Source organism: Uloborus diversus, chromosome 2 (assembly GCF_026930045.1).
Source record: "Uloborus diversus isolate 005 chromosome 2, Udiv.v.3.1, whole genome shotgun sequence".
In the NCBI taxonomy this organism is placed as follows: Eukaryota; Metazoa; Arthropoda; class Arachnida; order Araneae; family Uloboridae; genus Uloborus; species Uloborus diversus.
The window spans coordinates 82340606-82368201 of NC_072732.1; the positions used below are offsets into that span (position 1 = coordinate 82340606).

At 32.4% G+C, this 27596-nt stretch overlaps 1 protein-coding gene across 1 annotated transcript in view; it reads right to left on the bottom strand.

The window, feature by feature from the left end:
- Positions 1 to 8967: 8967 nt before the first annotated feature.
- The window catches only part of LOC129217140 (long-chain-fatty-acid--CoA ligase 6-like), a 34795-nt gene continuing 16166 nt past the window's right edge, over positions 8968 to 27596 (bottom strand). The window contains exons 14-19 of the mRNA XM_054851400.1: positions 24670 to 24758; positions 24467 to 24583; positions 23039 to 23182; positions 22107 to 22208; positions 19099 to 19170; positions 8968 to 11888 (exon numbers count right to left, since the gene is read on the bottom strand). Of these exons, the coding sequence (XP_054707375.1) occupies positions 11751 to 11888; positions 19099 to 19170; positions 22107 to 22208; positions 23039 to 23182; positions 24467 to 24583; positions 24670 to 24758 (662 nt within the window). The 3' untranslated portion in view covers positions 8968 to 11750. The remainder of the gene's footprint in view (positions 11889 to 19098; positions 19171 to 22106; positions 22209 to 23038; positions 23183 to 24466; positions 24584 to 24669; positions 24759 to 27596) is intronic.

Genomic DNA, 27596 nt, shown 5'->3' on the forward strand with positions numbered 1-27596 from the left:
CAAAAATGTCAAGTAAAAAAATTCCATATCATTGTTTTACTTTTGCAAGGACAACATAAATTTTATGTGGAATTCTCCCCTGATAGAATGTTTTAGAACATCAACAGTGTTGATATTTTATAAAATAATCCGTTCCTTTTTTTTAATTAGTTTCACAAATTTATGTGTAGATATTTGAGGAGTTTCTTCCCCTGTTGCATGATTTGTTAAACGTTAAAAATAAATTTAAAAAATCATAATAATTTGAATTTTGGCTGCTTAAGTTCGAAGTAGGTTATTCACGATCATGAATTGCGATAGGATCCTACTCGCTGGGTTTCTTGTTTCTACAAATGGAATGAAATGGAAATGACCTAGAAATGTGCACCCGTCATAATATGGTTGTTGATTTTCTGGAATAGATAATACGAGGCATATCCATTAGCAAAAAAAAAAAAATTCTGATGCGGTAAATAAGATAAATATTTTATGCCCGATATCCACCAGTACACTTTATCATAAATATTATTTACTGCGTGAACACTTTATTACAATTGAATTATATATATTGAAGTAATAGCACCTAGGATGTTATAGGTGAGGCGGGAGGGTGGAGTGAGGATAGAACCTGAGTTAAAGTGAACGCTCTCCGGTCTGTGCGCCTTCCGATCTGTGTGTGTACACCCAAACCTGTTTTTGTACGGTCTTTTTTTTGTGTAGTTTATAAAAATTAATTATAAAACGAGCGAAAATTATTTATCAAACGAGTGCGCTGTAGTATCATCAAGGGTCGACAGGGGTATCCGATGGGAAGTCACTGTGACTTTCCAAAAATTTCTTAATTCGGGAAATTTTTTGGGAGTCGACAAAATTATCATCGCTTGGTTTATTTTGATTTCGTTTAAATATAACATTTTGGGTATTTTTTACGTGAGACTTTTTTTATGCAGTCCCTATCCACCGCATAAAAAATATTTTTTAACTCAGTTGCGAAAACTTTTTAAAGCTACTGGTGAAGTTTCAAGTATTTTTTTACACGATTTTTTTTATGCGGTCCCTATTTACCGCATAAAAAGAGGATTGGGTGTATATATATATATATATATATTTTAATGCTCAAAGCGTGTGAATCAACTGGGTCGTTTCCGAAATTTTAAGTTTTTTTTTTTTTTTTTTTTTTGAAAGAACATTTTTAAAATCTTACGATCTGACCATTTTTTTTTAAATAACTTGACTAAGTTTATTGTTTAAAAAAAATGCATTAATCGGTGCGCTTTGATTGTTTACGCTTCTGCCGATGCCAGTGAAATGCCATTCACTGATGCCACTCACAGAGCACAATATTCAATTAGTTTCTTTACTCACATGTGTTGGCAACTATATGATTGATAGTAAGCGTAAAGTGCAATATGCAATTCGCTTCTTGATCATCATAACGTAGAAACGCGGTCGACAGATGCGCCAATGTACATCATTTGTGACGTCATAAAGACCACGCCTTATTTTCAAAATCGGACATTTAAAAAAATTAATTAAAAAGTAAGCGTCGGGAAAATGAAAATTTTTTCTAGCTCCATGTATTTTTATTTATTTTTTGATTATTCTATGAATTTCCTTTCGTAAGGAAAAAAAAATCTGCACTAAACGTTTGTGCAATTCTATGCGTATTGTACACTGATATACTACTAAAATCTACACTAAAGTTGTTATAACATGAGATGTGCTAAAAATGGAAGGGGGAAAAAGATAAATGACATTATTTTGGTGTCCGTAAAATATTGGTGCGAGAACCACGGACCCGTCGTAGAACCATGTAGTAGTCACACTCTGAATTTTAAATGTTTTTAAAATTATGTTAATGGTTCATTTTCTTAAATTGCCATCATATTTTGAACTTTTCTATTGTTCTTTTTCATTTGAAAAAGAATATTTCTAACCAGGCCTGTCAAGTGGGGATATCACGGGGGAGGGGGCAATTATGACACCCCTAAATTTTGCAAACATACTAAAATTAGGCATTTTTGCTCGTATTTTGTTTTTTCCCGAATGCAAAACCTTTGCCCCCCCCCCCCCCCAATTTTAAATGTCGGGCCTCCAAGCGTACATTTTTAATTAAATTCTGGTAATCGTTGTAGAATATACACTACATTCTGAACGAAAAGAATGGCAATTGTTAACGTAAATTCCTGTACCCCCCCCCCCTTCTAATCCTCATCAGGGTCAAATGGGGCAATAAAAAGACCCTCTCATGTTTTGAGAAATGAATGTACTGTCCAACCACGGATTGCGTGGAATTTTCAAACATCCAGATAAGATAAATCGATGTGAATAAGAGGGAAAAGTAAAAATTTGATGAGCGTATTCCGCTCATTTGCATAAGACTGCTTCTGCAAAAGCTGACATCGGTAAAAAAATAATAGATTCGTCCATTTCCGGCTGTAAAAAGGATGTTTGTCTTTCCATACAATCCGTGGTCAGACAGTATTTACAGATTGCGGAGCGTGTTTTTTCTTCGATGTAATTTATTGAGCAAAAAAAATTCGCATGTAAATGAGCATGTAAAATTAGAAATGAGGGCTGCCTGCCATATATCATCAATCTCAGAACTGTTGTATCCAAAAAAGAAACCCCAAGGGATTTTCAATAAAAAAATTTGAAAATTATTTGCAAAGCTTTCAAAAAAAAAAAAAAAAAAGCGTTTGAAAAAATATATTAAGAATTACGCAATAATATTTAAAAAAAATTATATGTTTTCTGTGTTTAGTTAAATTTTTTTTACGCGTAATTTTTGATATGATATTAAAATAACAATTCGGAACTCCAGCGCTCGAATACGCTACCTTGTGGTGATTTATAAAACTGCGAATGCACCTAAAACTTTGCCACGTTGCGTTCCATGTGTGTCTGTTGACGTAAACACAGGCAGTTTGTTCTGAGTATTTATTAACGCAATCGATGTGTCTTAGTTTGCTTTCAGCTACAGAAATTAATTCGTCGCTTAGTAGTATTCTCGAGCTCCTCAAAATAATGTTAGTTTTCATTATTTCCTTAATAATAGGTGAAAGCGAAAATTCTGGATTAACAAACTTGGATAACGTTCTACAAGGTAAAAAATTTTATTGTTTTGTATGAATTTGTAAGAATATGGGAGTTTTTTTTAATCTTAAATTAATTAAACTTACCATATTTTACAGCAGCATTTAGTTGGAATGGACAGTATGCAAAATATTTTCTTGAATATATTATCGTAGAACAAAATGAATAACCGAGAAAGAATTTACTTTATTCCTTTTATTCTCAGCTGAAAGGGATCGCCAAATTTGTTTAGGGTTATAATTTTGGCATTGTGCGAGCAAAGTAGCCTTGGCGAGATTTCGCGTTTTTAGTTAAACCATTTTCAATTTTTATCATGAGTGGAATAAAATGGTAGTAAGATTACAGAATTCGATAAGTAAAAAGAAATAATTGTCAATCAACTGAAAAGAAAACTACCACCATATATCCGTGAGAATTTTGTTGATGATTTGCATAACATGACACTATTAAATCGTAACTCAGAAATTAGAAAAATCGAAACAGAAAATTTTAAATTAACCGATTCGGGAATTCAAGAGAAATAACTCAGCTACAAATGGAAAACAAGCGCTAGCCAAAGCAAAGCAAAGAAGTATCATCTTCTTTTGGTAATAATTTGTAATGTCATATTAAATTTTCTAGCATTAATTGTTATTCTTGTCAGGCCACAATTATTATTTAGTTTTATCAAGAATTGATAAATATCGAATTCAACATCGTGAAAATGGCTGCTTAGAACTACGAACTACGTACTTTGCATTAATGTTTGACGTTTAGTAATGCTTCTTGAATTCTCATTTCTTTCTACGTGGGTCAGAATATCAACAAGACTTTGAAAATTAATTTAAAAAGAATAAAGCGAAACAATCATACGTACGAACAAAAATCACAACACTTTTAGCATTTTCTTCGTTACCATGTGCGTTTGTTTTAGTTTTCAATTCCGCCATTAGACAGTGACTTCAGTGCCCCCTATAGCTCGTTGGAGTTGCGAATAAGAAATGCTCTTCACCTTTGTAATACAATGTTTATTCAGCACTTTTTCTCTTCATTCCTTCTTTTGAAATTAAAATTTTCGTCAAATGACGTAAGCCCGATAATAAGTCGAGAAATCACGTATTCACAGATGCCAAAGCGCCAACGCTCAATCACGCCAAGTGGAAACAAAAACAGGGGTAGCCAGTGGCGCCCTCTTTGTTGCCATGAGTTTCAGCGATTGCCACGGCCGTTAAGTATTCAGTGGGGCCATGCACTGAGTTATAAATAATTCTGGAGTGAAAAAGCCTCCTTCTCCAACAATGGTTGTGTTCGACGAGCTCGACCGGGAGCGACCGGTTAGTTAATCACGTGACAGCTAATGATCACGTTCTCCAATCAACCAATCAACAGCTGAAAATGGTAACCGGTGAGATAACCGATAGATGATAGAACGCTGCGGTTTGTAACCGGTTACTTACCGGTCGACCGAGGAGGTTCCTCGAACGCAACAATGCTACAGTCATCAAGGCAAACGTTGTTGACTGTATTCAGTAAGTTACCGCCCTAAAGCCAGGGCTAATACACGGGTTCTATTTTCAATCTTATAAAATCTAATCTTAAACTAGTCGTGAATTAATTTTTCATTCACAACTTTCGCATAGATGCCGATTTTAAGCTGCTGTTTAGTATTCGCAACTCCAGAGCTCGAAGACGTTACCTTGCGGTGATTAACAATGCTACCGAAAAAGGTAAAACATTCCATTCCACGTATTTTCTTTGGGATAAATTACAAGCTTCAGACAGTTTGTGGTGTAATGTAATTTTAGAAGAATAGAAACTTCCCACAAATACGATGAAAAATTACTGTCATTCACAAAGCGTCAAGGCAAGTTATAAGCTACGGTATGTGTTTGTTTTACCTTTTTCATCCGCCATTAGACAGTGGCTGCAGCGCCTCTTATAGTTCATTGGAGTTGCGAATTAACTAGGTACTGAAATTTTTTTGCTTGGATTTTTTATTTTTTGCTCTTCCCTACTGGAATTTAAAAAAAAAAAAAAACTAAATCTTTCGTAAATTATTATTATTTTTTTTTGACTCACAAATATTATTCTGCTGCAAAATCATTTCTCTCGCCATAGTCCCTTTTTGCAATTTTTCTAAAAATAACATAGTAGGGGAGTATAAGATGCTAAACAGAGCCGGATCTAGTAGTTTTGCCGCCCTAGGCGATATTAACGAGTGCCGCTCCCCCCCCCCTTCCATTAAATAATAATAAAAATAATATAAAATAATATATTGATAAAATAAAACTGCATATCCAAGCATTGGTGCACATTTTAAATTACCTTTTTAAACATTAAAGTAGTGCATCTTTATCGGCAGTGAAAAAGACATTGGTATTTTCAAAAGACTTTTTAAATCGCGCAATTTGCCGCCTCTAAGTTGAATTTCTAGTTAAATTCCGAACTATGTTTTGCATATCCATCCAAGCACTGGTACACTTTTTTTTTGTTTTTTCCCAGCATTAAAGCATTGAATCTTATGGAGCTGAAACAAATATTCATACTGTTAAAAAAATAAAAAAAAATGTTTCAACTTCGACATTTTGTCGCCCCTAAAATCTGCCGCCCTTGGCGGATGCCTACCACAGGAGCCGGGCTTGATGCTAAATGGGGATATATTTGAACGTAGTGAGTGAGAACCTATTAGATTTTATAGTTTCGGTTATAAGAAGAAAATGTTCAGGATGCCAGATATTCAGGAATGGGAGGGGATTGGGTAAGTGGACCCTAAAAATGCTCTCATTCAAAAGACTGAAGTTTCAAAAGTGACGCAAACTCTTATCGCATTTTAGAAAATGGAAAAAAAAAATTAATTTGAATTGTGAAATTTTGAATTCAAATTATGTTTTTCGCAATCACGAACTGAGACAGGACCCTACTCATTGGAGTTATTGTTTCTAGAAACGGCTCCTGTCCCCCCCCCCCCCCAAGACTGCCTCTCCTCCTGGGTGGTTACGTGTGCATAGTTGTGTGTGTGTGTAGACCTGTGTGTATGCACGTACGCGTGTGTGAGTGGATGTGTGTGAAGTCGTGCGTGTGTATGTGTGTGAATGTGTGTGTGTGTGTGTAGGACATGAACGCCTCCCGACCAGGAGAAGCGGATAGCTCAAAACCGGAGCAGCCGCGCCGCCAGCAGACGGTGGTGCTGCAAAGGCTTCTGGTCCAAGTTGAAAAAGGCACGGACACCAAAAACGGTCAAATGAGAACAATAAGCAATCGTGATTGCTCAAAAAAAAACTATCATATTGAAATTACTTGAAAGTACAGCTTGGTGTTCCAGTCACTGTAGCCGAAAATCTAACGATTATTTAGAGGAGTATTTTGTTTATTAATCTGGACGCTAGAAAAAAATCTCGCCGAGAACCTGATTACTGATTATTAAGCCGAGACTTAGGACCCCCACTATTTAATGCCCCGGTAAAATTGTTAGGTTTAAATACAGGGGGCCTCAAAAAAAAGTTCGGTCTTGGGGGTTTCCTGATTTCTTTATCGGGCTCTGCCTACTAACTATAAAATAAAAGTACTATTCCGTTTCCGCTTCCAATTCATCTATCTCTACGTGGTCAAGCTTTATCGCTTACTGTACATGTGCACGCTCTAAACTTAATAGACGAATTTTAAAACTTCGGTTTCCGTAATCCTTGCATTTTTTTTTTCTTCAAAATAAAAATTTAAAAAACAAAAATCAACCGTGCTCGAGAATATTGACTTTTTTTTTGCAAAAAACTTTGAAATCTTCGCACACCCTAACGTTACGCTCAAATCGTCAGATTTTATATATGAAACACGTTATGACTAGTAATTAATCCATCGTATCTTTCAATCTGAAGTTTTTCAGTATTTTTGACGATCTTTTTTTTTTCTTTCTTTTTTTACTAATCTGACGTACTGTCTTAGACGTAACCTTCTACATGAAGGACTTACATTTGGTGGAGGTACTGCAAAGATGCAGGGTATCCCCCCTATGTTCATCTAACGCGCTCGAGTAAATCCCCCCCCCCCCGTTATAAACTCTATCAAAATGAAGAAACGTCTGTGCTTCAACGGAAGTTGATTTATTTTTGAACATTTCAAATTCACAGCTTCCAGTTTGAAAATATTCTGTATTCTGTTGAATAAAAGGTGAAATACAACTTGACTGAATTCCAAAGGGATATAAACACAGCCTGTATTATTTTCTGGCGCCGCCAAGGGTAGATCTATCTTCTGGTTTTGGTGGGTGATCATTTTAGAAAAGGGAATCTCTCTGTGAGCGAACGTTTTGAAATATAAATCACAAAAAGGCAGTTTAAATCTATTTTTTGTCGTTTAAGGGAAGGGGGAGGGCATGACCTCCCTGCCATTGAATTCGCGCCTGGTTTGAGCAATCCCCACTTCTGCGAAGTACCTGTTATTGCACATGCAAGTCCGACGAGACCACGTCAGCCTAGTCGAAACCAGGCCTGGATCTGCATACCTGCAATGCTGGGAGGGGGGGAGGCACGCCCTTAAGGGATCCAGTGGCCAAGAAATTGAAAAATAGAAAAATAAAACTAGCACCAAAACTGATTAATGTTGCAAATACACACTGCTGGCTTTCGGCCCTACTGGATTTGTTGCAGGAAGGCCCAAAATTTATAGATCTCTGCCTGCCAGAAACTAAGGGTCTTCCCTTTGGAAGGGCTCTGTTTGGAATCCAAGTAGTTTAAGTTTTAAATCTTTTATGGAGGGAAAGAACACGGTGCCTAAACTGACACAGGGTCGGCTCTTGGCAGCTGTGTACACAGGGGTGCCCACCTAGGGGGGGAAGGTCATGGTGCAGACTATGCCATTGAAATTTTTAAGGGGGGGGGGGTGATTTTCTCATTTTTTGGTAAGGGGGACTCTTGCTTTTTTTTTAGGGTGCGCCCTTGCTGTTCTGTGGGGTGGGCACCCCTGGTGTACATGTTGAAAACAGACAACCCAAGTGTAAAATCATCTATAGGTATATTTCTCTACAGTGAAATCTGAATTAACATTATCCCTCAGTAGTTAAAAAATATTTGGGGCATATTTTTGACAGAGAAAAACTCGGATCAGTCAAGAAAAACATTTAAAAAAAAGCAAGAACAATTTTTGATAGATTTTTGTTTATTTCCCATCTTGGCTGGGTGATACATAGAGTGGGGATTTAATTATTATTATTTTAAAACAAATTCTAATGTTGCTGCATTAGGTGTCTAACGCCTTTTCAAGACCTGGTATGATTCCCTGATATGGCATTTTGTCTTTCATGTGTCACCATTAAGGAATGAATGTCAATGAAGTAGATAATTCTGGTGCCCAGTTTCCATTACATGGAAGTATCTGGGCTGTCTTCAATGAGAAACTCCACTAAGGATTTAATTTTGCTGAGGCCATTCAAAGCCAAGCGAAGATACAGGAGACCTTTTACATGCTGCATAATGATACAACATGAGCGCTGAGGATTTTCTGTCCCTCGAAAACACATCAACTGGCCACAGTGGGTCAGAACCCAGGACCAAGGCGAAGAAGGCCAGCTGAAACAGTGATAGATTTATTATTCAATTAATAATTGTATAATGTAGATGCATGCATTTTTGCTAAGAGAATGTAGTCTAATTCTCAGTTATAAAGCATCTCTACCTGAAATAAAAGTTACAAACAGTTTTCCCTTGTGAAAAGTACAGGGGGAAAAAAAATCAAGTTTTTTCTTTATGCTGGCAAAATTGTTAATATAAATAATAATTACTAATACACAACTTTTAAACTGACTGAATTAATCGAGAAGTTTCAAGGAATCTAGTTCTTAAGCTCATTGAATTCTGTCTATGGTTTATAAAAAAGTAGTGTTTTATTTGTATGTAAAATAAATTTCAGATAAATAACAAGTCAAGCTAGAATAAGATTTATTCAATTTATAGTTATTCTTTGGTTGGAATTACAATAAATATTACCTTGCCAAAAGGAGATGGAAGTACTTCAAATGTTCTGACATCATGCACAAAACAAAATAGCAAAAATGAAATAGGAAAAAAAAAAGGCAATCTATAAAACAATTTCAATCTTTCTTCTCAACTGAAATCTTTCATTCTTTCCAAACAGCAAAATCATATCTTTTATCACAGTATTTCTTATCACAACCTCACTCAAAATTGAAAGACCAATAAAGTATTTAATGAGAATTTAAGGATAAGTAGAGTAAAATAAATTAAGTAAACGTTTGATAATGTCCTTTAAAAACGAACAACTGCTTTAGGAAATAAAGAGATTCTGTTAGAACAGGACCATATTTAACACATCTTTATGATAATGAGGAATAGATAATACAGAATTTTTTTTTACAAGATTCACAGCTTTGGCGACAAACTAATTTACACAGCACGCACATGAACATTAAGGCTATGGTCCAAAAATGTTTAAATTGGTCCCATTCTAACTGGAGTACAATAATATTATCCATCACAAAAAAAAAAAAAAAAAAAAAATCACAAATAATAAATAAGATCACTATCTCCACTAATCAGCCAGTATCATCTTGCAAAAAATATTTATACAATGAGCAGATATTTTGTTATATTTTTCACCAGTGCTAATTGTGAGGACATACATGGTAGTATTAGCACTTTTTCAAAGTTGGAGAAGACTTCAAATGTTATAGCTAAATTACCAGTATGCAACTTGATTATGACTGTAGAATTAGTAGTAAATTAAGTATAATTCAAATTGTTCAAAGGTAAGGAAGTACGCGCCATTTAATAATTTCGCCACAGCTGTTAGAATCCAGATTTTTTTTAATCATTTAGGAAAATTCAGGCATCTAATATTTATAAAATTAGATTTAGCTATAATTTTTATACCATTTGCATTAAGTGCAACTAATAATAAAATTATGCTCCGCTACATAGAAATTGTTCTTAATGAATATGCTTGAGGCACCTACTTAATTGTATAGTATGTGCTTACTTTTTTTGTTGCTAAGAGTTAATAAGAGAATTTATAAAACAAATTTTTGATAAGAGCCTGAGACATAAGGCAAGTTTTCAGCTTTTGTTTTCAATATTATTAATACAGAAATATTTTATGACAAATGTAGTTTTTGGACTAAGAACCAGGCTTTCCACAATTGGTAAAACATTTTAAAATGACTGTGTTAAATTAAATATTATGTACAGGAAACACTACACATAACTTATCTATTCATAAAGACCCTGTATCTATTCTTAGATTCCTAGTAATATCATCTTATTAATAAATAAAAACAATATGATCACAATTGAATGGAATGTTAATGGTAGATGCATAAAATATTAGAACAGAAGGTGTAGCAAAGATTTTTTGATGAACTTAAACACATCACTATTACTTATACATAAGAAAAGTTAAACATTTACCCTAGGCTCAATGATTGTCTTTACTTTTTTAAAAGGTAAAAGTTTATAATAAATGATCTAAATAAATTCATAAAAAGACAAAATCAATGCATGTTAGTAAAGTAAAAAATTTTTTTTATACATACATATGTATTTAATAATGAAATTTCACTGGATGTCATAATTTAGAAGTTGCTAACACCTTCTGCTGCTTCTTCATAATTATTTCACATGACTTACACAAAACAAAAATAACAACAATAATAAGGAACTTGATGGGGATTTTTTTTTCTTCCATTCTTTTTAAAAAATAACAGAAGGAAAATATCACTATCTATTTGCAATGATGATTTTAAGTAAAATTTTAAGTACAACACATTTGTTTCATGACAGAATGAAATAGCTCAATCTGTTAATACATTTCAATGGTTTATAAAAATTAAAAAACACAACGCAATTCAGAATTAATTCGAACATAGTGTTCATCTTCACAAGTTTATCAACAGGAATGAAAAAGAATTTTAATTCACATTGCAACAACAAATGAAATTAAATATGTTCATATTCAGATTTTGCCTCACAGCTGAAGTTTTAAATGCCACCAGCATATTAATTCACTTCTTATTAGGCTTGAGTAACATCAGGAAACAAATTAATTTGATCAATTTAAATATGGTACATTTAATAATTTTTTTTAACATTGAAAATGAAAGTGATATTTAATTTGCAAGACTGAATCCCAAAGAAAATTTTTCATAAGCATCAGTCTCTTAAAAAACAAAAATGGAGCAACCAATTTTATTTACAATGATAATGAAAGAAAGAAAAATAAATTGAAAATGCAATAAAGGTTTGATGTGAAATATTTTGTGATTCATAAAACTAATATAAAATAAATTCTTAAATTTTTAGGTTTTAAAATTAATCAAAGTAAAGTTCAAAAAGATCAAAGAGATAAAACTTGTATAAATGCAAAAAATTTACTAAAACAAATAAATAAAACTCATTTTTGTTCGCAGATCAACTGCTATAACAAAATTCGACAATAAATATATCACAATTCTGTGTTCAAACATTTAATAACACAAGGAGAAAAAAAGAATTTAAATGCCAGTAGTATAAATAGTTCCTAAAACCTTATGCATTTGAATTTTGCTCATTTCATACATCTTTGCACATCACTAATGTATTGGATAATCAATGGCTGTGTAACGTCATCTCTTCCAAACTTCATTCTCTAAAAACCAAAAGGTGGGTGCAAAAAAGGCTACACATATTAGTCCCGAAAAGATATTTTTTTCCTCACATTAGGAGACTGTACATAGCATCTATTTGAGGTTTAAAGTATTTCCGGCATTCCAGCCTCTTGGTCTTCAGGGTTGGCGTCAGGAGGCCATCTTCCATTGAAAAAAGGTGTGGATGGAGGTAAATGTCTTTCACCTAAAAATGCAAGAGGATAAATGGAACAGTAATTGGGTAATCCAACCATGCAAATAATTTCACCCTTATTGGGCAATGAATACAATAAGTGACCCCCCCCCCCTAAAAACAACCCTTTCCCCTCCCTACATGTAATTATTTTTACTCATTTTAAAGGGTGATAACTTGCTTAGAGGACAAAACATAAAATCAAATAAGGCAAAAATGAATCACTGGAATCACACTCATGAGAAAATCTAACTTGTTTACTCTTCATAGTTTGCAACTTTTCAAAAATCAGAAAAATGACTCTTTTAAACCACTGTAAACCTTGGGTTTAGCTGGAATTGGAAACAAATCTTTACTATGCATGTTGTGTTTATTGTTTTATGTATTTAGTTTGAAAAAAAGACAGTTGCTTGAAATTGAGTAATTAAGCTAGCTAATGCACACTGCAACAGAAATAAAAAGCATGAAAACATCATTGCACATTCTTAAATAATACATATTATACACTACATAATAAATGTATTGATAAACATATTGTAAATAATTATTTCAATTTGATAACTAAAAAATATTTGGGACATGAATGTAACTTTGATGTACAGTTTCAAAACATCAAATTATGAATTTACTTGGATAAAGCATTCCAGTACACCACATACTGAGACAATTAGAACTGTAGTACTAATGTGTGTGTTCATTTTATCAAAGCTACACTCAAACAAGAACTTACAAAAATGCACCCGTTTTTTTCCAATTATGTATACAGTAGACCCTCCTTTTACGGTGGGGGTTACGTTCCTCGGAAATGCCGCATAAATTAAAACCATGTAAATTAAGACTTAATATTAGTGTTAAAATAGGGGTTAGGTCCCATAGATAAAAAGATACTTCATTCTAGTAATGACTAATTGAATAATAAGTTTAATGTGTGCTTATATTGATTTCTATGCACAACATGCATAAAGAAAATACAAATTAATTTAGTGTTTATGAAAAGGAGCTGGCTATGATCGTCTTTTGACAGTCAAGAATTTTTCTCTGTAGTTCTTTGCAGAGCATTAACACAACCATGATCATTTCTATAATAAAATCTTTCATCCATAACAAATCAGAAAGATCATTTGTATTGTCAAGGAATGGTTCAAAATTTTCAGTGTTAATGTTTTTGATTCTGTGTCATCGACGTCAGTATCCTCATTGCTTTTGTCTTCCTTTGTCATCCCTAAAAGCTCTTCTTCCATTGAGTTCTAAATTGTGTGAGTTAAATAACTTTACTTCTGGAAAGAGCTCTGGAACCAATCCCATAAAATATCTCCAGTGGCCCAAGTTTGATTATTACCATGCCAAAATGCAGTTTATTACACGTAATCTGAAATCTTTACGAGTTTGGATTTTGAAAGAGGGGAAAATTTTATTTGTTTGCATTGCCGCATCCACCTAAAACCCAAACTCATCTGTGTAAAATAAAGGTGTGAAATCTTAAACCGCATATAATCAAAACCGTGTAAAACGAGGGTCTACTGTATAATGTTTTTAAATATATTTAGGTCAAGTTACAGAAGGCAATGTACAAGAAGAATGTTTGTATGCAATACAAATTTTGTGTGTAATATACATTATCACAGGGTAGTTTCATTAGTCTAGTGATCGGCAAGTAGTTTTGGTAGGCGTTTGGACACTTTTGAAAATTTTTATCTAGGTCCAGACAAATATTGCATATTCTACACCAACCATTAGAAACTAAAATCAGTCTAGCAACTATTTCTAAAATGTAACAGAAAGTAATAAAACTTGTCTTTCTTATTATAAATTTCAGTAGTACTCATTTCAAAAGTAATAAAACTTCTCTTATTATAACTTCAAACTTGTCAAAGACAGTTTTGCCTACATAAAATAATTTTCAAATGATTTGTTTGTGGATTTTAGACTTGAAATATTTCTGGGGGCCACATTTTTGACTTTCTGCTTGCCAGTTGCCGATTGCTGGTATAGTCCATATGTAAACTACTTGAACTGTCAATCAAATCTCATTCATGTCCAAATATTTTAAAGATCAAATTAAAATAATTATTTACAATATGTTTTTTCAATTGTATAATATACATAATTTAACAATGTTCAATGACGTTTTCATATTTTATATTTTTATTTTAGTGTGTAAGTTAACAAAACAAATTACTTAAATTCAAACAGCTGTATTTTTTTTACACACCTAACACACAAGACAACATACACAACATGCACAGTACTTGAACGGGATACTGAAATAGTCAAGAACTTTTATTTCTAATTCCATCCTCATTTGCTTTACAGGAGTCTAAAAGTGTAATTTTTTCTGATTTTTGAGGAGCTGGAGTTGCAAACTATGAAGGGTAAACAGACACATAATTATAGTTAAATTTTATCATTAGTGTGATTTCAATGTTTAGTTTTTGCCACATTTAATTTTGTGTATTTGTCCCCTAGGTGATTTATGACCCTTTGAATTAGGTAAAAAGTTATAGCTAGGTAACTTAGCAGGTGAGACTTTTTATTATCTTATGCACTTTAACATCAAAATGTAAAACTAACTGCCATAAATGTAATTCAGATAGGCCAAAATGTAGAGGTCTAAAAGTAAAAAAATGGCCAAGCAGCTCTTTTCTAAAATATCCCATGAAATTATATGAACTGACACACATATTAATCCAAATAGAAGCACAAGTTTACAAATAAAAAATTAAAATGTGAATAAGAATTAAAATCAAACAGGACAGAAATAAAAGAAATATAGTCCCATTACCAAAATAATGAGTCATTAGTAAACTATACCGCAACTGAAAGAGGAAAATGACTAGAGAAATTCAAGTTCTTTCAAAAACTTAATGGTTATGTCGAGTTTTTATACATTCTTAAAAGAAAGACATTAAATGACTAGGATAAAAATATATGTATTATTTATTATTTTAGAATATACTACCACGGGTGCAGAATATGTCTGATGCGGTGATCTAGAATGGGGAAAACTTGGACCCATCTGGGGAAATTTTGCAGATTCGATTTTTCTTTCTTAATTTTCTGATTATTTTCGCAAGCGACTTTTGAATGCATTTTCTTTTGCATCACAACTCTTTATATTTTCATTAACTATTTGTAGTCCAGTCAATGAGTGCTCAAAACAGAGGGGTGTAACGTGCATGAAATATGAGACAATTTTTGATTTCAGAATATTGTTAGGGGTAGTTAGTAAACATACTAAAAGTCCCCACCCCTAGGAGTGAGCTAAAGGAGGGAGGGAGGGGGAAGAAAATTTTGGGGTTTGGGAAAATGTTAGAAACTGTGGAAAAAATGCGTTTAAAATAAAAATTCAAGCTAAATAAACTTTCTACAAAACTGTTTCTACACATATTTGTCAAATTTTCAATAATTTTCCGGGCATATGTTATGAAAAATCGATGATTTTCGGAAAAATTCTCTCTTTTTGGCAAAGATTTGCTTCTAGTGCCTCCCAGGATCAGTATCCAAGAAAATTTTTTAATGACAAAGCTGTAGAGCTTTAAATTTTCTACAATTTGGTATGCTATTTTGTTATATTTTATTCAACTAATTAAAAGTTACAGAATTTCAAACACGCACTTTCATGGCAAAAAATGGAACACTTGCCATCCACAAATTTCAAACCGACTCGAAAGGATCGCGCACTTCCTCTTTCCTCAATGAATTCGACAATCCTGATAGACAATAAAGAAGTATTTGTGGATTACTACAGCAAAAATCATGTTAGGGGGGGGGGGGGGGTCGTGAAATTTTCACTTTGTGACAAGGGAGAAGGAAAGAGTAAGAAGTGTGACATCAAGAAGTTTTTAATACGAATATGTTTATAAAAATTAGTTTATGAAAAGTACTGTGTGACAAATGGGGAGGAGGTCAAAATGTTGAAAAAAAGTGTAACATCATTTATGGACAGCCCCTTACCAAGAAATTGGACGGAGATTTGCAGAACTACGTATATGCAGTATGAATTAACTCCATACCCGTGGCATTGCTTAACGAAAGTGAAATGAGGAAGTGAAGAAAGCCAGTATTTCCTCAGTAAGATATTTGTTCGAAGTAATTAAGAAGTAAACATACTAAAAGTCCCCAATCCTGGGGGGGGGGGGGACTTAAAGGTGGGAAGAGGGAGCCAAGTTTTGTGGTTTTCAATCATATCTTGGAAATGGCAGGAAAAATGTGTTCCGAATGAAAGTGAAAGTTAACTAAATTTATTGTAAATTTATTTTCATACATATATGCCACATTTCCAGTAGTTTTTTTGGTATGCGTTCTTGAAAACCAATACTTTCAGAAAAAAAAAGTTCATCTGGTTCCTATTGTCTCCGAGTGTCTGTGCCAAGCAGGCGCTCAAGGGATATCGTGCAACAATCTTGTGACAAGGACCCTGACGGTTTTTAGTGTCTTGAAAATCTACCGGCTGAACACTTGAACTACAGATTCAAACCTGATACCAACGAAATACCAAGCCTATGCCCAATCACTGCAACACAAAGCTAACAAGCAACCAAAAACTATAAATTTCTAGCATGTACTCAATTTTGTTATTCTTATTGAAATGAATGTGTGCCACTATACCATGATAATGAAAAATTTAATAATAGAAATGTGGTAAATATAGCTGACCAGCTGCACCTTTTCTTAATTTTAGTTTTTATTACACTATTACTAATCATATTTTGAAAGTGTTTATATGGAATACGGACTGACAGTAATTAGAAAATGAAAATATCTTAAAGGTGACATCTTGGTTTTGTTCCGAGGTGGAAGGGTTATGTCACCAGTATTGGAAAAGTTGTTCTAAGAAATTGGTAATGTTTTGATGTCATCGCCGTCCCCTTTGTCCTGGATAAATATTTTGATTCCGTTGGTGCAACTGCCCTTGCAATGCAAGCTTGCGACAGAATAGTTTAAAGATGATTTTCTACAAGTGACCTTCCGGTCACTTGTAGAAATGCAGTTGGTCAAAATCATCTTCGAGATTCCGTCTGGAGCAGCATCCGATTCCGAGAGTTTCGATAAGAGTTGGTCATTCCTCCTTTCCCAAACTCCTAACCTGGTACTTCATCATTAAGTTCCTAGCTACAGGTGTGTACCTGGTGGTACGGCGAGTTTGAGATCAGTCTCTATGGTTAATTTGATAAATGATTTGTAACGGAACTCGTTGAGGGACTTTTCTGTGGCTAGAGCACCATACCATAAGAGATACATATGACCCCAGCAGCCTCAATGGATTCAGAGGAAGAAGAACTGTTGATATATATTTTCGATACATGTTGCATGATTTTAGATTTTTGGGTCATTTTGACAGCAGAGTGATGATCAATTGGGGATTTGGCTATAAAGAGAACAACCCGGAGGACTTCCTCTCAAATGATAGCTATCGAAGAATTTTGCCATCTGATGATAGCCGTCTTCGCAATATCAACTTCAACATTACCTAAAGCTCGGATCGTATTTGTTTCGTTTTTCAACAGCTTCATCATTTTGCGGATTTGTCAGCTGACTGTTATTATTGAAAGTTGGACAAAAATCTTCCTGTTTGACCGTCGTTTCAATTTCCTAACTGACATTGGAGCACGTATGGTTTATACAGTCCTTTCATTTTGCCTAACAGTTTTGTACACTATATATCCTCAGTCAGTGCTGACTTTCTGCACACCCTCAGTCCAACAATTCATACTGCATATACATAATTTTGCAAATTTTTGTCCGATTCCTTGGTAAAGGGCTGTCCATATAAATAATGTCACATTTTTTTCAACATTTTTACCCCCCCCCCCCCCTTTTTGTCACAAAGTTCTTTTACAAGCTACTTTTCATAAACATATTCGTATTAAAAAAAAGTTGATGTTACACTTTTTACTCTTTCCTTCCTCCTCGTCACAATTTCAGAACTCTTCCCCTCCCCCCAAACATCATTTGTATTGTAATAATCCACAAATACTTCTTTATTGTCCATCAGGATTGTCGAATTCATTGAGGAAAGAGGAAGTATGCGATCCTTTCATTGTTTGCCATGAAAGTGCATATTTGAAATTTTTGATGGGTTGAATATAATGTAACAAAATAGCATATCAAATTGAAGGAAATTTAAAGCTCTATAACTTTGTCGTTGACAATTTTCATGACTACTGATCCTGGGAGGCATTAGCAGCAAATGTTGGACAAAAAACGAGAATTTTTCCGAAAATCATCGATTTTTCATAACATATATCCGGAAAAATATTGAAAATTTGACAAATATGTGTAGAAACAGTTTCGTAGGAAGTTTATTTAGCTTAAATTTTTATTTTAAACTCATTTTTTCCACTGTTTCCGACATTTTCTTGAAAAATCCAAAATTTTCATCCCTTCTCTCCCACCTTTAGCTCACCCCCTAGGGGTGGGATTTTTAGTATGTTTCCTTACTAACTACCCCTAACAATATTCTGAAGTCAAAAATTATCGCATATTCCATGCACACTACAATGTGTTCATTGACTGGACTCTAGTTGGAAATAAGTTACATTTAATAATAAATATTAGATAGGAGAGTTTAATTAAAACTTACATGTATTTACTTAATTTATGTTTTAGATACCTAGTTCTACAAGCTACAATTTCATTCCATTAGTTTTAAAGATACAGTTTTTTTTTTTTTTTTCAAAATTATTTATACCTATAGTAAGAGGAAGGAATTTTTATCTGAAACATAAAACATATTGTAAAAAGTTTGGGGAAATTTCCATATAGATTGGGAGAAATGTTGGCAGTAAAACACTTTCTGCACCCCTGTGTACTACTTGCTAACATTTCACAATATTTTGAGATTCTAAAAATCTTCAGCTCAGCACTTAATTTTTAACAAAAAAAAGTGTGAAAACACTTTGGACTTCAAAACTAATTTTTAAGAATAAATAGCATAACTTCAATCTAAATTTCAATAGTTCAGTGAGAAATAATTCACAAATATAAATCAAATAAATAAAGAAAAAAAGAGAATAAAAAAACTCGAAACAATATTTTGACAGTTAAAATTAAGTTTTATAGGCAGACCCAGGAAGTAACAGAGATAGCAACTGCTATCCATATTTTTCAATTAGCATTTTATAAATTGAGATGATTATCTCTGAAACTACTGCTGACAGCGACTAGATCTACCTAAGGGTTCAATTTTCAAAAGAATTCTAGCATCAATTATAACACCTACCTGTTCAAATGATTTAAGACCAGATTTCTTTCCCGTAAGCGTCATCTCATTTAGGATAAATTCTTTCACATCCTAAAGAAAGAAAAATAAAATAAATAATTTAAAAACATGTTAAGAGGGGGCAAAACTGTTAGAAGTTCAAAAATACTTATTAAATACTGACTTAGCATAATAACTAACATCACACATTGTAAAATGGAAGCTTGTTTTATTTGTAATGTAAAGATAAGCTAATAAAATTTTTGACAAGAAGTTGTAAGATGCAAGGTTGTAAGTTTAATAAATATAATATATGACCATCAATACAATAAATTCTTACTGGTGTGAGGCATGAAAGTTAGGCGGATAGAGGCACAAAAAATTAAGATATTTTACAACCACTGTTCTCAAAACTGATACTTTTAACATTACCCGTTGTTGTTAAAAAGTACAGATAAATAATATTTATGAACATAATATTTTTTTATCATAGAAATTATGAATTTCAAAATATTATTTTTATTATAGAATGTACAAGAAAATACAGAGATTATTCTATTAGAAAAAACTTGAGTTTCAATTTTGTAAGCATCAGAAACGATTTCAACGAAATAATAATTTTTTTTCTTATCAAAGTGTTATTACATGTTTTCATTGTTGCCAAAAAAAAAAAAAAAAAAAAGCCTGTAAATTATAATCAAACAGAATTTGTGATTATACTTTTAATTTGTTGTCAAAACCAAAAATTAGTACAAAAAACATTTACAACTTGCTTATGCTTTGAATTCACTTCATTTTGATTCAGTCAATCAAACACCAAATTTTGTAAATGTTGTTAGTCAACATGAAACTGAATTTCAAAAATTTCAGGCATGAGTTTTCTTTCTTTCTTTTTTTGTTTCTTGAAAAAAAAAATAATAATTTTTCCATTACTTTCCAGGATTTCCATGACTCGTACGAACCCTGACTTACATTTTTCATTATTTATTTCATTATTTAATTTATTTTTAACATTTTTTTTAAGCTATATTTTTAGAATGCATTACGCCTTCTAAAATTTTTTTCCTTGTTCCGACTTTTACAAATGCAAAACAGGGTGGCGACAGAAACTCGGAAAAAAAAGTTCCCTGACTTTTCCCTGATTTCCCTGAATAAGTTCACTAAATATCCCTGATTTACGTTACCAATGATAATGGTTTCCTTTCTTTGCTCTACCTGAAAAGCATTGCTTATTTTTAAAAAATGCAGTGTTTAGAACGGTTTAAGCTGTTTATTAAAAATATATTTTGAAAAGATGTTCCTTTTTTTGTTTTGGAAAAATAGCATATTAAATTATCGACAGAGAAATATTGTAGGAAAGGAAATCCAAAACAAATACTTTACTTCCAGGAACCAGCTAACATAAGAATTCTAAGAAATTATTAAAACCACTCTTAAAGAAATATCTGTAATCTGAAGTGACAGTGAATAATACCATGGCAAAAAAAAAAAAAAAAAAAATGATTTTCAGTCAAAATTCTATTTTAGCAATTAAATTAAAAATGCCAAATGATAACTTTTAAGATTTTTTCAGCATTAATTTAAAAAACAAAGATTTTTTTCTTGAAATCCTGATAACAGCATGCTAATTACTTCAAGCCAATGAGTAAAGGCAAGAGAGCTAAGTTATTAATGACGGCTCCCTCTTTGTCTGTAGGGTTGTTTATTTTACGTAGCTTGGAATGCTTGGAAGGAAAATTCAAGCAAGGTAAAATAAACAACTTTACAGACATAGAAGCAATTTTAGGAAGCTCATCCTAAGATTGAATACTTTGACCTTGAGGAAAAAAGATGAACAAATATGCGGAACTGTATAATCACATCTCATTGATTTTACTTTTTTAAAACAAATAATTGCAGAAAATTGTTAGGGAATCAAAGTCCTTCATTTTGCAAGGAAGAAAAAAAATTTTTTTTCTTCATTTGATCAATTTTCCCTGAATTTGTTATTTTTTTCAAAATTCCCTGATATTTCCCTGAGTGATAAAGTTCCCTGACTTTTCCCTGATCTTACTGACCTATAGCCACCCTGCAAAAGTGACAACCAGCAACAGGCTCTGGGCCCATCTAGGCTGGTCCTAGTAAATTTACAATCCCCCAGTAAAGATCAATGGCCCTCTTAAAACTATCTACTCCCTTGCTCATTACCATCGCTTCCGGCAAGCTGTTCCAAGGTTCCACTACCCTGCTAAAATAATAATTTTTCCTAATATCCATGTTAGCCTGAGATTTAAATAGCTTAAAACAATGACCCCTTGTCCTGTTTTCAGTGCTAAACTTTAGCCCCGTAACATCTTTCATTTTAATAAATTTAAACAACTGAATCATTCCCCCTTAGTCTCTTCTTTGCTGTACTTTTTAGCATTTTAAACCTGGAATCGTAGTCTAAATGAGAAAGTCCAATTATTAGCCTTGTAGCCCGCCTTTGAATCCTTTCCAATACATTAGTATCGTTCTTAAGATAAGGAGAACAAAACTGAACAGCATACTCCAAATGAGGTCTTACCAAACTTCTATATAAGGGCAGAAGAACTTCTTTAGATTTGTTTGAAATAGATCTATTGATAAACCCAAGCATCTTATTGGCTTTGTTACTAGCTATGCTGCACTGTTGACTAAACTTTAAATCCTGACTTATTAAGACGCCCAAATCAGTAACTTTTTCTGCCTGACTAATGACTGAACCTTACAAATAATAACTTGTACACTTATTTCCATGCCCTAAATGTAGCACTTGACATTTCCCAAAATTAACAGCCAGAAATTAGGCTAAAAAAGAAACAAAGAATGATAAATCTTAAATAAAATGGTACATTTAAAAATCACATTAATAATTTATAAATGCTAACTTCAAGTTACCTGCAAATACATGAATATTAATTGTTCCGAGAACAAATTATATATATATATATATATATATATATATATATATATATATATATATTAAATAATAAAATCCAAAATTAAAAAAAAAAAAAAAAGATTTATACCTGATGTTGACAGATTTTAATCTTGTCCCTATTAATGTTTCGTTCTTTTGCCCACTGTACTATCAATTCCATTTCAGGCACAATTATTCCAACAACACATGACTGTAGAAAAAGAATAAAAACGGCATTTACTATGGTACTTTAAACACACAAAACAGATTTTTCATCAATCTGTAAGTTGTAACTCTACAGGCTGTTTATTAAAGTATTGCACTGACAAAGAATATCAGTCAAAAAAACTACTTCAGATTTAAATATAATTTTTTTATTTTGATCTTATCCCAAATTTTTTTTCTCAACTTTAAAACACTTCTACATGTGCACTTTTCATTGCTCTGAGAACAGTTTAGATTATTTGCAACTTCACACCAGGTCGCTAGTTATTCTTGCAGCCAGAATTTACCTTCTTTGGGATGTAGTTTTGGTCATAAAAATACTTACATGGATATAAACTGTCTTATTAGAATCGACAATATGTGTTAAAACCAAAGACTCTGGTGTTGAAATTCATGAATTTATTACCACTACTTCAAATTATTTTATATGAATCTAATGCATGTTAAAAATGTTTTTACGACATTTATTTTGTTGAACATGTACATACTAATAATCAAACACTGGTAGCATTTTTATGTAAACTGGGAAAAAATAATTTTGCACTATCACACTATTGTCACAAAAGGAGGTCAGAGTGTAAAACGCTTAAATGTACATGTGCGAAAAAAGTAAGCCATGAGCGACGTTCCCACAATTTTCAGCAATTGTTACAGCCGGTATGTATCCAGTGCGGTTAGACACATTGTCAACAAGAATCGTTTGTAAGCAGTGGCAGTGCTGTAAATGTAGTGCTTGTTGTGTAACAATATATAATTTAAACAGATAATTAGAAATCTTGTGATAAAATCTAATATTTCTTTGAGATTAGGACGTACCTTAAGGCTGTCTCCATGAACAAAAACTTGAGACACATAAGGACAACGTAAATATATATTTTCTATTTTTTCTGGCGCCACATATTCTCCCTGTTGCAGTTTAAAGATATGTTTTTTTCGATCAACAATTGTTAAGCATCCATTCTGAAAAATAAATATATAAATAAATAAAAGATAAAACATTCCACTGAGTACATTTATTCATCTATTCAATTTCATTTTATATAAATTATATTTCCAAAAGCTTCTGAACTAATAAAAACAGACACTTTTTTTTCATATGTTATCTTTTAGTACCATTGTTTTGAACTGCAGAAAATATTTCAAGGGTAAAACCATGCAGTAAAGCAGTACCTTCTAATATGAGGTAGTGACATGTGCAGAAATAAAAGGGTATCTCTTTTATTTCTACGCATGCAACCGAAATCTAGGGAGAATGTCAGAACTAGTGGTTGAAGAGTTGATTTGTGTTATGACCAGAAATAGTGAACTGAACTACAATTGAAGAGGTTACATGTGCATACTTGTTTTCAGTTCTGAAATTTTGTTACAGCGTTACAGTAATCAAATACCATCGTTGTTATACGTTGAAAACGATAACTTTTAAAGGTAGTAGTTCTACCTATTAAAATCCAGCACGTGTTTTTGCAGTATTATTGAATTTAAAGCATAATTAAGGCATTAGATCAAGAACTTAAATCTTGTTGGAGAAGCACCGGATATGGGGTAACACACAATATGGGCTAAGCAATTTTTTTTCTTTAGAAAAATGATGAGAAGGGAAAATGAAGATAGAAATGATGCTGTGCCTAAAATTGTGCAGAATCATTTTTAAATGGAGAGAGGAGGGAGGGCAGAGGGTTTGGTTTCAAATATGCTTCAAATAAGCTCATGTTTACTGCATTGGTAATTCAAAAAAAAAAAAAAAAAACATTTGTTTGAAATGTAACTTTATTAATGAAATGAAAACAGTTGTTTTCTACTGCTTTAAAGTTAACTGATTCAACTCTCAGAAACCTGAATTTCATTTTACACTTTCTGTGTGTATGTGTTTTTTTTTTTCTTAATCACATTAGCTGTAAGGAACAAAAGCAAGAAGTACCCCCCCCCCCCCTATACATTCTAATATCAAAGATATGTTGTCACTATTGATTCATTTTCAAACTATTTCCAATTACTTTGCGGATAGCATATAAAAACTATGACTACTTGAGTGTGAATGTTCTAAATGAATATAACAAAGGGGAACAAAATAATAATAATAATAATAAATAAACAAGATTAAGATTTTAAAAAGTGAAAATAAGTCACCACATATATTTAGTTTAAGAAATGTGCTTTTTTTTTCAAACTAAATAAATATATAAAATAAATAATAATAAAAAACATTAATCCACCAGAAATGATTAAAAAGTTAGAAAAACTCACTGGTAGCCACATTCCTATATCTCCTGTATGGAGCCATCCATCTTTGTCAACAGTGCTTTCAGTTTTCTCAGTATCTTTTAGATAACCCTGGAATACCGTAAGCCCTTGGACACAAACCTTTAAAAATTAATTAATTTTCATTTTCACATGGAAAATTTACACAAGACAAAAATCCTTCAAGAAAAGTTTACAGTGGTACTCACTTCTCCTTTTCCTTCAGATGCAAAATAATTCATATCAGGAACATCTACTAATTTCACTTTAACGCATGGGATTGGAGGTCCAACACTGTCTAGTAATTTTAATGCAAAAAAGAATCAGAGCTGAATAGATTATAACACACTTTAATGTTAAAAAACTAACAAATAAACAAACAGGTAAAAAAAATAATAAACTTAAAAAAAAAAAAGAAATCACAATGATGAACATAGTGTGCATAGGCATAACCTTGCTCTCTACAGCATTGATATGTCTTAAATTTTGCTCCAACAAATCCCAACCTTTTAGCATGAAACTGTAGGTTTGCTGTAGAGATTCATCTCATATGGGATGGAGTCTGGGTTATCTTTGTGTAGAAGACTTTAATCACTATATCACAAGTAGCACAATGGTTGCACCAATAATTTTTTTTTTTAAAAATTCAGTTATGCTATCTATAGTATAAGTAGGTCTGAATATGATAGCAATGAGGCTATGTAGTTTCTTTTTGCAATAATATGACTGAAATCAAATGTATGCCAACCAGGAGCACAGAAGGGGAAGATGGGAGGACAACTCCTCCCCAGAACCCTTGATTTAAATTATTGATGTCTCGTTCATGGACGAACGGGATTGAAAGACAGAGTCCTAAAAAAAATGGTGCTGTATGATCTCCTAAAACAGGGGTTGGTTTGATATACATTGTGGGGGCTTTTCGTTCTTTTATGCACTGATGAAGGGGCTTGCATTTGACAGCCCAGAAACAGCTGTTCGCCGAGTTTCTAACTATTTTAATACTTTATTTGTACTTTATAAACATTGTGTCATTTTGCTCATCATTTGTGTTGTAGTAGGCCACAAATACTTCTTTATTGTAAATCAGGATTGTCGAATTCATTCAGGAAAGAGGAAGTGCATGATCCTTTCAGGTTATTTTGAAATTTGAATGGCAAGTGTTCCATTTTTTGCCATGAAAGTGCGTGTTTGAAATTCTGTAACTTTTCATTGGTTGAATAAAATATAGTAGAAGACCGTTATGACACACACCTTGGAACGGAGCTTTTGCGTTATACAGATTTTTGCATTATATAGATCATTTCACAAATTTTGAAACTAATATTCAGAACATATTTGCACTTCAGAATGAGTTTTATCTGCAATAAGTATTAAAGCACCAATGTCACAATTAGTCATTCACAAACAAATGTGTTTCACAATCGAAAGAAAGTGAAATATTCTGCACTTCTGCTAGCTCCATGGCTTGCATAACAGCTGCATCTTCAAGAGCCATCTGGTATTTTCTGTTTACTGTGAATATTAACTTTTCAATTAAAAGCATTGAATAAGATGGAAAGATGATAAACTGTCTCAAAATTTAATTAATTGGCCTAACAATTTTTATGTTTGCAAGGAAAAACAGACTGAGTTTTTTAACTTTAAAACCTATTGTTTACTTCTGTAAAGTAGTGCGGTTTATAGAGAATTGCGTTATATAGGTCAGCGTTATAACGGTCTCCTACTGTATAACAAAATAGCACATCAAATTGAAGGAAATTTAAAGCTCTACAATTTTGTCATTGATAATTTTCATGAATACTGATCCTGAGAGGCACTAGGAGCAAATATTTGACAAAAAGAGAATTTTTCCGAAAATAATCTATTTTTTCACAACATATACCAGAAAAAATATTGAAAATTTGACAAATATTTGAAAAAACAGTTTCGTAGGAAGTTTATTAAGCTTGAATTTTTTTATTTTAAACACATTTTTTCCACTGTTTCTGACATTTTCTCGAAAATTCCAAAATTTTCTCCTCACCTTTAGCTTATCTCCTAGGGGCGGAGACTTTGAGTATGTTTACTTACTTAACTACCCCTAACAATATTCTGAAGACAAAAATTATCGCATATTCCATGCACGCTATAATGTGTTCATTGAACAATATTTATTTTGTAATTTTCTCTCATATAATTTATAACTAAATTTTTTCTTTGTCTTATAATTATACTTTCATTTTACACAAACAAAATCTTTTTTTTTTTTGTTTTACTTTCATTTTCAAAGTGTTTTATACGACAGTATTTAGTGATTTAAAAATCAATTTTTTAATATTTTTTCAGTCATACTATAGTTTTAAAAAATAAAAAATTTAATTATTTAATTTTGCACTGTGCTGAAATCGAGCCTGCGACTTTTAAAATGGAAAACTTACCACTCGGTTATTAAGAAATAGCTTACCAAATGAACTATAATTGTTTTACTAGTCTAAAACGAAATAAAATATTTTTTATAATATATTTTCTGACTGTTCAGTAGATTTATTTGTTTCTCCTAAAAAGAATATTACTAAATCAATGAAACATTTTCAATGTATGTGAGCAACTCTTGCAGAACTTTTTAAAAATGAACCAAGTCACTCAAATGAATAAGTTCAGCATATTGGTAAAATAAATGAACTTGAACATTCCTTTGATGAATAGAGCATTAAAAAGAATGACACTGACTATCTCTAGTTTTAATACATATTGTCAATTCCAATATGCTATTTTATTTACAAATAAGATTTCTGATAGCTTCATGAAAATCTGAGCTGGTCAGTTTGACTGCCTTGTTGGTTTGACATGAAATGATCCATAGCAAAAATTTGCTCTGTCTGATGGGTACATGGAGATAGTTTGAAACATAGGTGCAGTTAAATATCTTAACATCAAAAGAAAATTTTTAAACATGTTAGTTTCAGAATTGAAGTTGCAAGTACTCTGCAACAATAATTGTTGAATGTTGAAAAGAAAGAATAACTCCGATTTTTAGAACAGAAAAAATATAACATAAGTAAATATTCTCAAAATTTCCCACCTTTTCACTCAGTAAAAAGAATATTTTATTTTTTGTTTATATCATCACTCTGTTCTTCATACAAGCAAGAAGCAA